The sequence below is a fragment of the Syngnathus typhle genome, linkage group LG11 (genome assembly GCF_033458585.1).
Source record: "Syngnathus typhle isolate RoL2023-S1 ecotype Sweden linkage group LG11, RoL_Styp_1.0, whole genome shotgun sequence".
In the NCBI taxonomy this organism is placed as follows: Eukaryota; Metazoa; Chordata; class Actinopteri; order Syngnathiformes; family Syngnathidae; genus Syngnathus; species Syngnathus typhle.
In genome coordinates this window covers 13584803-13601362 of record NC_083748.1, presented here as the reverse complement: position 1 = coordinate 13601362, position 16560 = coordinate 13584803, and the positions used below count along the sequence as shown (strand labels likewise).

Sequence of the window (16560 nt, the reverse complement as noted above, 5' to 3'; positions counted from 1 at the left end):
GCAACCACAGCAAAAGAGGTCAATAGGCTTTTGCTAGATCAGTGGTATCCCTTTAAGAGGATTTTCTTCATGTTGAGTGCTTTACCATATTTGGATAAGCTCAGCTTCTGCTTTCTTTCCTTCTCTTTCCAGGTTTTTAATGCGTCTCATTGAGAATGAGCGCCGCACAAAAGACGGACGGGTCTGAATTCCATTTGGATTAATTACAGAGCGAGCGAGCAAGCGGCCCCATTCACTCTCACTGGGCCCGGCCTGGCCTCTCCTCCCCTCGCACACGTGTTGCTCACCACACACAATGTCATCCGCTTTTGATGAAGCTTGAACCGGCGCGCTGACAAAGGCGCACACGCGGGACGCTTCTTCATGTTGATTTTGTTTGGAGGGAAATGGAAAATGCTGATTAGCTGCGTGTGCTGGGTGGGTGGGGGGGATGTTTATGCACAGTGACTGATCTTAGCCCGTGTCTTTGTTTTCTGTGTGCGTGTGCGTGTGACAACGTTGACAAGCGAGGTCGGGCTGCTGTTCAGCACCTCGGAGAGCAACGACAGCGCTTCATTACAAGCAAGAAGCCATTGTGTTGTGTTGCTTCCATCCATCCATCTGCTTTAGGCCACCCTGACAGCCACTATCAATAGCAATTTCTGGCAGGCCGGGGACTCACCGGACTTAACATTAGGTACACTAGCATAAGCCCAACCCAATGTGTTGGGTTCTTTTCACGTTTTGTACAATCATTTGGACAACAGTTACAGACTACTGGTGCTTTTCATTCCTTCTGTGCAGAATATGAGTATGATGAGGAGGGGGCGGTTGCGCGTGCGTTGGTGCGCGTGTGTCCCTGCGTGCGTGCGCGTTTTAAGAATGAAAAATTGCACTCGATAAAAACACGGAACATGAACAATGAAATAGAATGTCAATCCTTAAAATGATTTAATGCTGCACTTGCATTTCATTGGGCTGCTCCTCGTTAGTGCGCACCTTGTCATTCAGCGTGTTCGGTGCATTTCTCCGCGTGGACATGTGGTATGAGTGAGTGAGGGAAAGAAACAGAGAAACAGAGAGAGAACGAGAGAGCAAGACCAAGAGAGAGAGAGAGAGGAGCCTGGAGGGGGTCCTGCGTGCTGAAGCGAGCCCGGCGCGTCACTTGCGTGGACCCGCGCGCGCGGTGATGACTGACGCTGGTTTGGTGGGTGGGTGGCGCGACCTCAGCTCTCCGGGCTCCGTGGGAGAGGCGTGCCGCGTCCCAGCACTCCGCCCCTCCTCCCTTCCTCCCTGCGGGCCACCTGCATGGAGCGCCGGGACTCGGGTGTGATCCCGTCGCCCGCCTCCTCCTCCGGGCGCCTGCAGCGGCTCACTCATGACGACGACGACGAGATGACTGTGGAGAACATGCCGGATCCGAGCCCAAACCTCCAGGACTTTGGCCAGTACGAGCTGGACTGTTGCGAGCGCGTCGTCATCAACATCTCCGGTTTGCGCTTCGAGACCCAGCTGCGAACTTTCAACCAGTTTCCGGATACGCTGCTGGGCGACCCCCGCAAAAGGATGCGCTACTTTGACCCACTCCGGAATGAGTACTTCTTCGACCGAAACAGACCCAGCTTCGACGCCATCCTCTATTACTACCAGTCCGGCGGGCGCATACGGAGACCCGTCAACGTGCCGTTTGACATCTTCTCCGAGGAAATTCGCTTCTACCAGCTCGGCGAGGACGCCATGGAAAGGTTCCGTGAGGATGAAGGCTTCATCGGGGAGGAGGAGCGCGTCCTGCCCAAGAACGACTTTCAGAAGCAGATCTGGCTGCTCTTCGAGTACCCGGAGAGCTCCGGTCCGGCGCGGGGCATCGCTATCGTGTCCGTTCTCGTCATCCTCATCTCCATCGTCATTTTCTGCATGGAAACTCTGCCGGAGTTCCGTGACGAGCGAGACCAATCCGCGCAGCTCAGCCGCAACTCCAGCACGAGTAGCGACGCGCCGAGTCCCTTCACCGATCCCTTTTTCGTCATCGAGACCCTGTGCATCATCTGGTTCTCCTTCGAACTCCTCGTGCGCTTCTTCTCGTGCCCCAGCAAGACTTCCTTCTCCAGGAACATCATGAACGTCATCGACGTGGTGGCCATCATTCCTTACTTTATCACGCTGGGCACCGAGCTGGCCGAAACGGAGAACAACGGGGGCCAGCAGGCCATGTCCCTCGCCATCCTCCGCGTCATCCGCCTGGTAAGGGTCTTCCGAATTTTCAAACTCTCCAGGCACTCCAAGGGGCTCCAGATCCTGGGGCAGACCCTTAAGGCCAGCATGAGAGAGCTGGGCTTGCTCATCTTCTTCCTCTTCATCGGAGTCATCCTCTTCTCCAGCGCCGTTTACTTCGCCGAGGCGGACGACCCCACGTCGAGCTTCAGTAGCATTCCGGACGCCTTCTGGTGGGCGGTGGTCACCATGACCACGGTGGGCTACGGCGACATGCATCCGGTGACCATCGGTGGCAAGATTGTGGGCTCGCTGTGCGCCATCGCCGGCGTGCTGACCATCGCGTTACCCGTGCCCGTCATCGTGTCCAACTTCAACTACTTTTACCACCGCGAGACGGACGCCGACGAGCCGCCGCCGCCGCCGTCGCCGCCGTGCACCCAGACTGCCAGCTGCGAAATCCTGCCCGGCGGCTCAGAGGGGTCGTGCGCCATTTCCACCACCATCGCAAAGGGAGACTACGTCGGCGTGGACGAGGGCGCAACACGGCCTCATTTCAACAGCCACAATTGCGTGAATATCACCAAGATGTTTACCGACGTCTGAAGTGGAAAGACAGTGACTCTTTTTTTTCAACTGTGATTTGTTATTGTGTTTTTATTGCTCATATCTATGGACAGCAAATGCCACTTTGTTATTTATTCAATGCTGAACTATCATTCCGCACAGAAACGTGGGTGAGATTTGGAAAGGAACCTAAAATGCACTACAGCCTTTCCAGGTGGACTTATTCTTATTATAAAACCGACAGTTGTGCAGAAAGCAGCCTACAGAAATGCTCAAGCTTTCAACAAGTGCATTGGAAAGTTCAAAGTATCTATCTACCAGCATAAAGATTCACCCTCAACTTTCACTCAAAAGCTGAATTTTCTCAGCTTCACGTGAGCAGGTTGTTTCAAGAATAGCATTGTTCACCCTAAGCTACAGTTTATAGTATTTTTTTTTTTGCGAAAATGAGTGGCTTGTTTAATGTAGACTTATATATGTCCCTCATGGTGCCTACATATCAAGTGGTGTGTGCGTGTGTGTGCGGGGGGGGGGGTCATTCATATGTACATTCACAGGTCATCTGATTAGACACACCCTCACAGTCTAACATGTTTTTCAACCATTATTGAACCAGGGCACCCAATTTACGTATATTAGAAAATCTGATGGCACACCACCAATCAAATCTGCTGCAAAAACGAGACGTGTCTGAAATAATAATAATAATAATAATACAAAAGCAATAATATAATAATAATGCTCTGCTCACGTTGACAACCTGAAAATGGAGATGAAGCAGGGAGGCAGTTTGCAGAACGATACGGTCATCTAGTGGCGTTCGATGGCTATTGCAATATTTAGTGTGAAATTAAACGTGAATGGTTGGACATCAACGAAAAGAAATGGCTACATTTATAAAGACAGAATCTTGGTACTGGATTATATTAACCAAAGTATTTTTAACATCGTGTTTTTTTAATTAGACAACCCACACATAAGTAAACTATTGAAATGAAATGAAATGTAGTTGACGGAGGAAACCCCGCACGCACCACAGGATAAGCACTCAGGATCATTTTGACAGACATCCAACTGATTACAAGGTTGAGAAAAGCTCCAATTTGTCTCGATTATCACTTTATGTCTGTCCCAGCTTTATATATTGAATGGTGTCTACTATATACTAAATCTAACTCAGCGAGTCAAGCTTGAAATATGGTATTGTCAAGTGCGTAGAATTGTTTCTAGATTTGAATTTGTGGAGATTATAAATCAGGTATGCATTCATGCAATGTGGTGATTTTAATTTGAGTCCTTTTCTTAATGATTTCAATTCACAGTTGCCTATATGTAGTCCATTGTAAATAAAACGGAAATGATTAGGTTTCACTCATTGACTCAATTATTGCACCTTTTGTCAATGACAACAATGTAGAGGTTAGGCGGCCAAGAGGAAATCCTTTCCCACAAATCTCGCCTAGCTCTTCCTGATGCAGTCTCCATGACAACGCCGGTTCCCCGGGCAACATCCTCTGATGCCCCCCCCAAATGTGTCATGGGGACTTCCCTTCCTTTGCATCCCAGCGAGCCCATTATTCTCCAGAAAACACGACGTGCTCTACTTATCTCTTCACTTTCCGCTTTCGGATGTTTACAATTTTATTGATGTATTGCTTGTGAATTCATTATATTGGAGCAGTTAAAGGTGTGCCAAACGTCAGAGAACTGTGTCTAGGGGAAAAACCAACAATCGTTTTCTATTTAGTCCCACAAAAAAAAACACATGCTTCAATGATGCATTCACTTCCTTATTTAGGATGTCTACAACCGTTCTAATGAGACACTTACTTTTCTCAACTCAACACTTACATCTAGCGAGTCAGCTGAGGTATTACAATTCCTCTTTTATTTGATTGACCAGTGCCTATTATTAACGGTCCCAATTGCGGGCTTGAAAAGAGAGGGGGGAAAAAACGATAGAATAGCGCAAGTGGCGTATCGATGGTTAATATCCCCTTTAAATGAGCCAACGTATCTTTCAGCCTTCTGCGTCCACACTGAAAATGAAAGACACAAAAAGACCACTGGCCAGGCTTAGGCTGTTGCTTGAAAATGCCTCTGGATCTTCATCCAGCATGGCTGATCATGTCATAGGAGAAAGACATATGCAACACATCTGCTCTGAGGCCATTTTGAAGCAGTATTTAAAGAAATTGCTGACAGTATTTAAAGAAAGTGCTGACAGTATCTTAAAGCCACACACGCACGATGGCTCTCTTTTTGCCGACCGGTCATCTTTGGCTACGTAAAACATGTTCTGTCTGGGCAGGTGCTGCGCTTTTGGTGGAGTCAGTAGAAACATTTTGTTCCCTTCATGTGCCCTTCAATGGACAGCATCTTTCATCATCTTCTCCTCCAAAGCACGGTGGCCGTTTTCGGGAACACTCACTCTGCTGAGTGGAGAGGTGAGCGGATAATACGATGGCAAACTCCACATCATATATGTACGTATGTCACATGCTCTCAAGCAGGACTTGCTTTTGTCTGAGTGGAGGCCCGGAGCCCACGTCTCCGTAAAGACCACTGAACTTTATCAATGGCCCCCGGAGTGTGCAATTATGCACACGCCACAGAGCAGATGGACGGACTTGTGAATGGGATCGACCCTGCTTCCCGACTCAGCGTTTCAGGGCATGTTCGGGAAATATCACGAGCACAAGAGGAAGGACAAAACGCTAAGAGCTGTGAATAATTGCTCCAACTGAACACGCCGCTTTTACTTCCTTGGGTTTGTTACGAATGAGCTTCTAGTGAAGTTCAAGTATGGGTGCCTGGCTATATTTGATCAGAGTTTTCAAGTCCAGGCCAAGCTGGGCACACCAGAAGACACATAAGGGTTGGATGGGATTAATGGCTTTTGCCTTCTTCTCAGTAGTGACTGATAATTTAGGACATGATCATTTCGAGTCCCACAAGTTCAGCTAGCACTGAAGCTTTAAAGAGTATTTATCATCTAGCAAAAAGTCAGGTACTGCATCATCACAGTGACTCGGTGGCTGTAAATCCCTCATGTCCCACAATGTAGAGGACATCTCTGCTGCATGCAGCACACACTGCAGCACTTTGGCTTCCTGATTGTTTTTTTAAAATGCTAAATCATGGCTCTTCAATACTCAACCTCCTCCAGCGTCATATTGAATGCTTCCTTGCGGTCACATGGACAGGAGTCTTGTTTCAAAAAGGATCTTGCTGTAATATAACGAACGCAGCGTTCCCAAAGGAAACACTTACCTTGACTTGAATTTCAGAGCGCACACACACATTGACTCAGGGAACATAAGGGGAGCCCTTCTTTAAGTGACACTGAGTCACTGGCCTCCTGAGTCATGCTCGTTTCAAAATGCATTTTCGGAATAGTCATATCTTTTCCTTTCACGCTGTTCGGCATTGCACAGGCTCGGAAAATGAATTCAAATGTTCTCCATCTTTCACTCGCTATTTTTGCAATTAGTGCATCCTAATTACTTTTTTTTTTTGTAGTGAATCCATCATGATTGATTGCATCGTGTAGCCAAATCTCTCGTTAAACAGCTATTCCGGAATGTTATTTGAAACCGTCCCGGGACAGACAGGACAGCCAAATGCGTCACTGTACTGTCATTTATTGTAATGGAGGGAAAGGGGGGGAAGTGGAGGATCACTGGCGCTGGAGCGGATGCGTCAGCGAAGCTGGCAAGGGCGATGCAGGATTGTGCAGAAGGTCGGACCTAGGCAGAAAATAAAGCAGGTAAAGCCTAAGCAAAAGCCATAGTCGGGCGGGCAGAAGTCATACAGGGCTCGAGTTCGGCAACGGGTGTCACTTCGGGAAAGGCAGGCAACAGACAAGCAGGGACAACAATGTCAAAGAGAAGGGTTGGGTGTGCCGGGTTTATATAGAGCAGGAAAGGAGCTGGGAGCAGGTGTGGAAATGGCCACAGGTGTGGCCAGTCATTGTAATGCTGTCTGCCTGCCTGACAGGACAGGAGGAGAGATGCGCTGTCCATGGTACTGACCATGCCGATGCAAGCAAGGCACAGACACGTTTGTATTCAACGGAATTCTTTGCACTTTGCTGTATTGCTTGACAACAAGCCACATATTTTTACTTTGAATTTTTCTGCCCATGTGATTATTTGATTCATTTTGTTCATTATATGGAATGTGTATTCCATGAACAAAAACATAAACAATCATTTCATGCAATTTTAAGGGGAAAAAATAGATTGAGAGATATACAGTACCTGACATTGTTGTTTGGGGCAATTTGATGTATCGAAAGTACTAGTTGTATTGATGTTTGGTTTCGGTATGGAGAGTTCAGTACTCATATTGGTATTGGTCGGGGAAAAAAGTGTTATTGAAGATTTCTAATCCCTATTAATTAAAAGTTCTCTTCCTCTTGCCACATATTTGGCATTGGTTTGTTGCTGGGCAGAATTCACATGCTTAATTATAAGCCCCAATACACCCAAAAATAACTCACAGCTTTCCTTTGAATGACATTACATGACATTATAGCGCCCCCTGTGTGTGTAGACGCCTACATAGTACGTTGCATTAACTATACATGGTAGATTTTGCAATAGAAAGCCCAAATGCAGAGTGGACAGGTGTTCTTGTCTGACCCTGCAGGGCGCCCATCTGATAAGCCATTGGTCTCTCATCCCTACTTCTCCCCCTACCCCCACCTTTCTCTCCATCTTTTCATATGTCCCGAAAAAAAAAAGCCTCAATCAAAAACACTCTGGAGAGGATGTGAAACGTATTGCCGCTGAGGGATGTAAAATGCCTACAGCGGAGGTGGGAGAACAACACGCTGGATGAGGATAAGACGGTTTTAGTATGAGAATAATTCCCAGATAAGGATTATGCGCAGTGTGTCGAGAAGCACGACATCAAAAGACTGAACATTTGAATCGTTATCCCCTTCCCTCTGTGGATAAAAAGTTTGGATGTAAATAACCCAATTAATTCATTAATAAATCAATCAGAGTCCCCAGCCTGAATCTCAATTCATCTGCATGATTCTATGTTTACGCGGAAGGCACATTCAGGTGAACCAAGCCAAACCTTGAAACATGCCGGCCGAGCTAAACCCAAATTCCAACAAGGGCCATTTAAACATTCACCAAAATTCAGATGAAAGAATGGAGTGGGCCTTACGTGGGCCCTATTTTGCCAATGCACGATTCCATGACACATCACAAGCTTCGCCATGTTTCAGGACAGCCGTCGTCAGCTGTGATGGGCGTTGGCAAAGCATGAAGAAGAGCGGTGCGAGAGCCTTCACATTTATTGAAAGACGTAAAGTGAGCCGGGCGGGCCCGTCCAGAAGCCGACGCCAGCGCACCCTTGCCTCATAAATAATGTCTGGCGGGTAACCTGGAAAAGCCATTATAGAGACAGTGAGAGGAATCAGCGTGTGTCGCAGTCTTGATGGAGTCTGCCAGCATTAACCTTGGCAAAGACTCACAAATCAACACCCCATATGGCCCTTCTCATATGTGGCAGGAATATCCCGCTGACCTTTCTCCTGAAGTCATGTTCGGACACGACGCTTCCGTTGCTACTTTTCTGAATGTTGAGCGTACCGTGTGGTTGATGCATGCTGCTCTGACTGCTTAAAATAGCTTTAGCTCTATTTTTGTCACGTTTTGATCTATTATTAATGGATACAATGTTGCCAGGGAAGCTCCAATTACGCGGATAGATAGCAGCATATACATATAGGCATACACTATACATATATATATATATTAGTATATACATATATGTGTATATACGTATGCACGTATATATCCATCTATTGTAATCACACGCAACAAAAAAACAACAGTCTTTCTTACTCTTCCTTTTGGTTGTAGTTGTTTATCTTTTGCTCACCATTTGTACTGATTTTTGTTTCTGGTCCTCAGCTTGCTTCTTCTCCCAGTCCATCAGTTTAATTTCTTAACCCATTATCAGCCATCATCAAGAGTCGTTGAGGAAGAAGAGGAGGAGGAGGAAGAGGAGGAGGAGGAGGGGGGGGATGCGAGGACACACCCGCCCGCGCACCGTCGCCTTCGGCCAGTGCACACGGCAAGGATGCAGCAACAGCAACAGCAGCAGCAGCAGCAGCGGCGGCAGCGGCGGCAGCAGCGGCGGCAGCAGGAGCAGAAGCAGTCAACATGAGGTCATCACCAGCTCTCCTGCAGTGGAGGTGCACTATAATGATGATTATCTGATTAAAAGCCTTTTTGATTCCACGACAGGAGAGCTAACAAACAGTAGCGTCGGCAGGAGAGTCCACTACGATGTCTGCAGGTAATGTATCATGCATGAATATTGACATTATTTTGCCGTGTATTTTTCAGTTAACGCCGGGCTCTCTTTAAAAATACTAGTGCCCCCCCGTCCTCCCACTCGTCACACATGGAGTGAGGAGAATACATTTTTCTTCTTGCCTTGGCTGCTGTTTCCTTCTGCTCTTCAATTATTCACGTGTGTTTTTGAATATTTCAAACCCAGCTCTGCTGCTCCCCTTTAAAAAAGTCCTTTATTTTGCTCTTTAGCGCAACCTGAATTCCAAGCAGCCGGTACCTTTTCTGTGTGTGTGTGTGTGTTTGACTGCAGTGATGTTGTAGGCAGGATGCTGCATGCGAGGCTCCTGGTGCTGGACGCATTGTGATGTTCATGCATGGCTTCATGGTGAGAAGAAGACGGGGTGGAAAAAAGAAACAAAAAAAAAAGCAGGAGCTAGTGCTTTGACTTTGAAATGGTCCAATGCAGCAGATGGGGCGTCCTAGTTTACGAGGTGCTTGAATGCAGCGACTGTGCCTGCATTGAAGCAATTGACATGCAAGGCTGTGCACAGCCAGCCAGCCCGCTGTCGTATTAATTGCACTCGGGGAACTTTGGAGGCCATTCTTTTATAAAGGAAGTATCGAGTGTTGATTGTCTCAAGTTCACCTGACCTACTTGTGTCACACGCAGTCCCGCCCTGAGAGACGCCCGGACCATTCTCCGCACCCTGACGACGCGCGAGAAGCGCAGTCCCCCCGGAAAGGCGCGGTCCTCTCCCAGCCGCCTCTCCCCGCCAGCATGACGGTCGCCACGGGCGACCCGTCCGACGAGGCGGCGGCGCACCCGGGCCAGCCGCTGGACTACGACCCGGAGGCGGATCACGAGTGCTGCGAGCGGGTGGTGATCAACATCTCCGGGCTCCGTTTCGAGACCCAGCTCAAGACCCTGTCGCAGTTCCCCGAGACGCTGCTCGGGGACCCCAAAAAGAGGATGCGCTACTTCGACCCGCTGCGCAACGAGTACTTTTTCGACCGGAACAGACCCAGCTTCGACGCCATCCTCTACTACTACCAGTCAGGCGGGCGGTTGAGAAGGCCGGTGAACGTCACGCTGGACATCTTCTCCGAGGAGATCCGCTTCTACGAGCTGGGCGACGAAGCCATCGAGATATTCCGCGAGGACGAAGGCTTCATCAAGGAGGAGGAGCGCCCGCTCCCCGACAACGAGTTTCAGAGACAAGTGTGGCTGCTTTTCGAGTACCCGGAGAGCTCGGGTCCGGCTCGGATTATCGCCATCATCTCCGTCATGGTCATCTTGATCTCCATCGTCAGCTTCTGCCTGGAGACCCTCCCCGTCTTCCGCAACGACGAGGACGACATGCACAAGTCCCACGCTCAGATCTTTTCCCCCGAGACCAACACCACGGTCATCCGGTACACGTCTACCTACTTCACCGACCCCTTCTTCATCCTGGAAACGCTGTGCATCATCTGGTTCTCCTTTGAGTTTCTGGTGCGCTTCTTTGCCTGCCCCAGCAAAGCGGGCTTCTTTGGCAACCTCATGAACATTATTGACATCGTGGCCATCATCCCGTATTTCATCACGCTGGGCACGGAGCTGGCAGACAGTCCGGACGACGGCCAAGCCGGACAGCAGGCCATGTCTTTGGCCATCCTCAGGGTGATCCGTCTGGTGCGAGTGTTCCGAATTTTCAAGCTCTCACGCCACTCCAAGGGGCTTCAGATCCTGGGCCAGACCCTCAAAGCCAGCATGAGGGAGCTGGGACTGCTCATCTTCTTCCTCTTCATCGGCGTCATTCTCTTCTCGAGCGCGGTGTTCTTTGCGGAGGCCGACGAGCCGCAGTCCCAATTTCAAAGCATCCCGGACGCCTTCTGGTGGGCTGTGGTCTCCATGACCACGGTGGGCTACGGCGACATGGTGCCCACCACCATCGGGGGCAAGATCGTGGGCTCCTTGTGTGCCATCGCCGGCGTGCTGACCATCGCTTTGCCGGTACCCGTCATCGTCTCCAACTTCAACTACTTCTACCACCGGGAGACGGAAGGAGAGGAGCAGGCGCAGTACCTCCAGGTCAACGTGCCCAAGAGCGAGTCGGGCGAGGAGCTGAGGAAGAGTCGCAGCGGATCCACCATCAGCAAGTCGGACTACATGGAAATCCAGGAAGCGGTCAACAACAGCAACGAGGACTTCCGCCAGGAGAACCTCAAGACGGCCAACTGCACGCTAGCCAACACAAACTACGTCAACATCACCAAGATGCTTACAGACGTGTAGAGATGAGAAAACAGAATACAACGGCAATAGAATTCAGGAATGAGATGCTTTTCACGCCACGCTTCATTCCTGCCTTTGACGCGGTCAAACCGAGCCAGATTTTTTTCCTTTGCATTTGCATGGAGACTTTTAGAAGGAAGGAAAAACTCAAATGTCACATCAATGCCAACCTTGAGAAGAAAAAATAGCTTTTGAAAAGTTAAGAGCACACTGCAGTCACCTGATCCCTCACAGCCCAGTGTGCACTGCTTTGCTTAGACACAAAATATTTAGGCGTCAGCATAAATAGAAAAAAAAAACATGATCATGATCCAGATTTGTTTCTCACCGACGGTTTGGGCAATGATGAATGACAGCCATCGGCACCACGTACGCTTGTGCTGGGACACCTTAGTAGTCAGTATCTGATGAGTGACTGTGAATGGCCTTGACGCCTCGCTGCTCTTACGCAACGTGTTACTACGATGCAAACTCGGCTTTGCCCTCCATTCAGCTCACCTGGTCTTAGAGCGCAGAGCGACTTGAATGTTTCTTCTCGGGTTTCGTTGGGCTCTTTTTCTTTCTTTACATCAACGTAGTAGATTCACATAGTAGCCGGTAGTCAGTTCAGTGGGTCCTCGGTTCCGTTCAGTCGGGTCCTCAGTCAAGCTGGGCATACATTGCCAATTCAGTCCCTTTCTCACCTGATTCCAAAACGGCAAGATTTTTAATCAGGATATTTTTAGTCGTCCCGGTGCTATTGGCAACTACGGCAGTCCGTTTGACGTGGCGATAAAAAGAACCAAGAACAGGCTTTAATGTACCTGTGTTGCTTTTGTTGATTGTGTGTGTGTGTGCTAAAAACGCCTTGACAGTTTCGTCTGCCTTTTACGAGTCCCTGTCATCGCAGCCGCAAGTTATTTTGTTTCCATTATGTGCGATCCAAAAGTATGCTGGCCCTAAAGTGTTCAAAAGGTCACGTTGTACAGCACTTCAAATTAACTCTGTAACATTTTTCTCAAACGTCACAGTGTATGCCCGGCTTTTTTTTTTTTTCCGTGAGGAAACACACGCAACCACAAAACCCTGACCTTCCACCTCGACGCCTTTGCCAAGTTGCCGTGAAAAGCACATTGCGGACATCACCGAACTGCTTAGGATGCCGTCGTTAGCATAGAAACTTTGAAGAGGAATGGATGTGAAAGAAAAACAAAAAAAGTCTTTCTCAGTCTTGCATGACATCCCCTTCATCCCTAGAAGCATGACTTTTGCCTTCGAGAAGAAGCTCACTGACTGCAGAGACAAAAAAAAAATGTATTTCTAAATATCAACAAATATACTACGTATATAGACAGAATGCGTATACAGTACACTTCACCAGAGACTTGTGATGCAGATTATTGCCATAATGAAGCTAACGTTTATTAGTGAGTGCCAAAGACACACACACACATCGTTTCCCATCATACCTCGGGGTGATGTATTTAAAACGAGTTAATACCACAAAAGTTTCACTTGCCCATTCATTAGCAAGAACGCTGGACTTGTCTTGAAAGATTGACGGTTTTCATTTGGGATGGCATCCAGATAAGAATAGCTGCCATTGGCTCTGTATTTATTCCCATTAAAACCCGGATTGGAATGAAAATGCTTAACGTTTGGAATATTCTACCCAATTAAGAAGATTCCGATCGAGGTTTTATTCTGGGGTGCTTCGTGTCGATTGATAATCCGATCAGTGCGCATCATACCATTTATTGGGAAATGGCGTAACCGACTTGCATATCTGCAACATCAGTCCACGCCAATTTGTGATTCCCACAAACTACTAGAAGCAGAGCTAGCCAAAAACCTGCTCAAGTGTTACTTGACGTAGCAGTGCAAATGAGAAAAGGACGCAAAATAACGCTTACGTTGAAAATGGAAATGTTTTGTGGACACAGAGGTCGCTACGGCTTCTTGTATGACAACTGTGTATTTGGTCAATTTGGTCAAGGCAGCCAGGTAGTCCCACCTATCCGTCCATGCTGAGCAGTGTAGCACACCGGTTTGACGTTTGGCTTCTGGATGTTGACTAGTGTGTGTGTGTGTGTGGGGGGGGGGGGTGTAGACGACATTTGTCTGCTTGTAGCATGCAGCGTTTTCAATGAAGCCTCCACGCCGTGTCTATTTTTAGGCTTCCGACTTGATGCAACAGTAAGAACACGTGTCCCGCCACCGCTGCGCCCGCCCACGTCCGCTGCTCTCACGCGGCCCGGCCCGGCAAACATACGGAAAAGTCCACTGAAATGAGTAACTGCAACTGGAGAGGAATCACCTTTGTCTATTCGTTTCTGCACAGAATTTCAAAATGTTTTTCCTTTGAGTACTCGTTCTTTAAACAAAGCAGGTGAAGCACTGTTTTTAATTTCCAAATGATTTGATGAATTGTATAAGACCCATCTATTGAAAATGACTTTTCGACTAGTCCCATTTTGTGTAATATCTTAAATTCTCACGAGAACTGGAGAAGGGTGCATTTCAGTAGGATCTTTTTGAAATGGCACAAAAACCATATTTGCCTATGCATGCCGACACATTTCACTGTAAATATTTTTGTCCGAACCCGCCGTAGCAGGAATGCACCACGTTGACTTTTGTGTTGAAAACAAAGCCAGCTGAGTGGAGTCAACGTCAATTTCTTGTATATTTTATTCATCATTGACATGACGTTGTTGTTCTGTAGGAAAATAGGAAGGAACGGTGGGAAAATCTATGCATTGCTTTCCGTACGAAATGATTCGATGGTTGCAGTTTGAACCAGCGTGGTCGGCACTGACACACGCAGCTGCATCGGAAACAAAACAAATCCCCCCGAGGAAATTGCAATAGTTTGTTGTAGGATAGCTCAGTGAAAACCTTTCATTGTTTGACCTGCATGGAAACACACACACACACACACACACACACACACACATTCAAGTGAAACAAGGTGACCAATATGCAATATGTATGCATGTGTGTGCTCGCTCCAGAGAGAATGATTGTGAATTTCACACAATATTGTACAGTTGTTCACACCTCTCCTCTCCCCTTGTATTTTCTAAGGCTGGATTTACACCGCACGGCTCAAGTGAGACCATTCCGATTTGTTTCGGTGGCACGATTCGGATCAAGACGCAGGATTGGAAACAGACGAGATGCAAGTTTAGATCGACCATCTATTTGGGATGTTTTGACAAAAGCAGGCTTATAAAGGTTTGGTATGTGGGGAAAGAGCGATAGCTACAGTTGGTCAAGCCACCCCCCAAAAAAACAAAACAAACATTCCATTGGAATTGGCCACTTCTCCCTGCAGTGTAAATCCAAAGAGGTCTGGAAGCTTCCACGGCGATGACGGCTTTCCTTTCTATGAAATGACGAGACCGATGTACAGATGAGCAAAGACAATAATTGCGAGTAGTCAACGGACTCGGCAAGTAGTAGGATTTGCACTTTACAAGACAAGGACCGTTTCTGGACGGGAGAACATTGAAGTCCTTCCGACATGATTGAGAACGCTGATATCAATAACAATGAAGCCAATAATAATAATGATATTAACTCAAGTGTTTTGTGTTTTCTTTGACTGACTTGAAGAACTTGCTTTTCCCCTGGAAGGCTAATTTGATCCCAAATCAATGAAAAGCCTCCTTTGCTGCTATTCTGGGTGTGTCTTTGTGTCTTGGTAGCCGTGGGGAGGCATGCAGGACAAATCCCTCCTGGTGTCTTCAGCATCAAGCAAGCGAGCGCACGGTGCATTGGCTCGCTCCCTGCAGCTTGAAAGTGAGCAGAGCTCGTGCTATTTTTAGCCTTTTGCTTCAAGAAGGAGAGAGAAAAAAGCAGAGGAGGAGGAGGAGACAAAAGGAGACTTGAAAGGAGTTGATGGAGATGGAACGTGAACATATCTACAAATAGACGTCAAATGAAATTGTACCTAACGTTACCTGCCGTTTTAGCTTTGGAAGTTATTTTTAGAAAGAACGTCATCATTCTGTCTCCTATGTTCAGAAAAACAAACTGGGGTGTGGCCTGACATTGTAAAGTATAATTTGTGTATGAGATGCTCATTTGTGGCCACCATCTATTGATTTGTGGCTCGAACAATACTAAAATGTGACATTATTCCTCAAGACCATGTTGAATAACTAAAAGCTTTTTAATCTAAACAACACAGACATACATATAGTACAATCATAATGTTTGAGGGCTGTAACATAATTTTATTTCATTTTCATTCTTTTTTAAATATTATTTGTTAAGCTTTATTGAACTAGATATGTATTATTAATTGTTTAGATTAAAAAGCTTTTAGTTATTCAACATGGTCTTGCAGCATAATGTCACATTTTAGTATTTTTTAATATAATATTAATATCTAGAATATTCTGACATCCCAATTCTCTTCTTTTTTTTTCATCAACATCATCTGGAAGGGCAGATTGGCTCAAACCTGGAATTAAAGAACGAGTAGGCAGCCGTGCTGTGCCACCGACGACAATGACAATTTTTTTGCCCTTAAAAGGATTTGCATGAAAACAAGCTTCATTCTCTCTAATCTCATTCTACATTTCTCAGCAACAAGAGTTCACACGCCGCATTGCCCTTCCGAAGTTGACCCACGGGGCAAGTGAAGGTCAGCCAAGCATCCCATCCCAAATCCTCTTTGAAGCTAAACGGGCGGGAGAAAAACAACCATTAGAATGAACGGCGAAGCGTGTCAATGTGCTTGCGTCGGTTTTGTGACCCCGTGGCAACGCGGAGAGCGCAATCTTAGTCGTGGACCCTGGTCACTTCAGACGACAGCATCTGAAAGCTACTAAATGAAGAGCGCTGGCTTGGAGTTGGGGGGTGGGGGGCTCGACCAGAGCTCGAAAGCAATGACAAATGCCCCGTCCCCCAGATACCTTTGCGAGGTGAACCCTCCATCTGGTACATTGGTAGCACTTGGGCTCCTTCTACTGGTATGCCAAAGAATCAACAAATTCAACGTTGAAACTTTACAGTGACTTTTTTTTCCTGAATCCAGTACAGCACATTTATTCAGTTATACTAAATGTTGAATAGCATTCATTTGAAACTGTTGTCAAACATTTAGGTACAATTGTTAGATATTTTTTTAAACGTAACTATTTTCCCTATGAGGGTATATGTATGTTAAGAAGGACCGTTTGCACAAACTTAAAAGTACTTGTTATCCGTATTCAT

General features: G+C 47.1%; 2 protein-coding genes across 2 annotated transcripts; both read left to right on the top strand.

Moving 5' to 3' along the window:
* The first annotated feature begins 1287 nt into the window (after positions 1-1287).
* Positions 1288-4106, top strand: LOC133162737 (potassium voltage-gated channel subfamily A member 3-like). The gene has a single exon (XM_061292138.1). The coding sequence runs from the start codon at positions 1288-1290 to the stop codon at positions 2794-2796; it is 1509 nt and encodes a 502-aa protein (XP_061148122.1). The 3' UTR covers positions 2797-4106.
* A 5686-nt stretch (positions 4107-9792) lies between these two features.
* Positions 9793-11581, top strand: LOC133162292 (potassium voltage-gated channel subfamily A member 2). The gene has a single exon (XM_061291400.1). It carries the CDS (start codon positions 9859-9861, stop codon positions 11353-11355), a length of 1497 nt encoding a protein of 498 aa, XP_061147384.1. The 5' UTR covers positions 9793-9858; the 3' UTR covers positions 11356-11581.
* The last annotated feature ends 4979 nt before the right edge of the window (positions 11582-16560 follow it).

Coding starts and splice junctions, on each gene's coding strand:
- LOC133162737 (XM_061292138.1), top strand. CDS start 1,288: ATGGAGCGCCGGGACTCGGGTGTGATCCCGTCGCCCGCCTCCTCCTCC.
- LOC133162292 (XM_061291400.1), top strand. CDS start 9,859: ATGACGGTCGCCACGGGCGACCCGTCCGACGAGGCGGCGGCGCACCCG.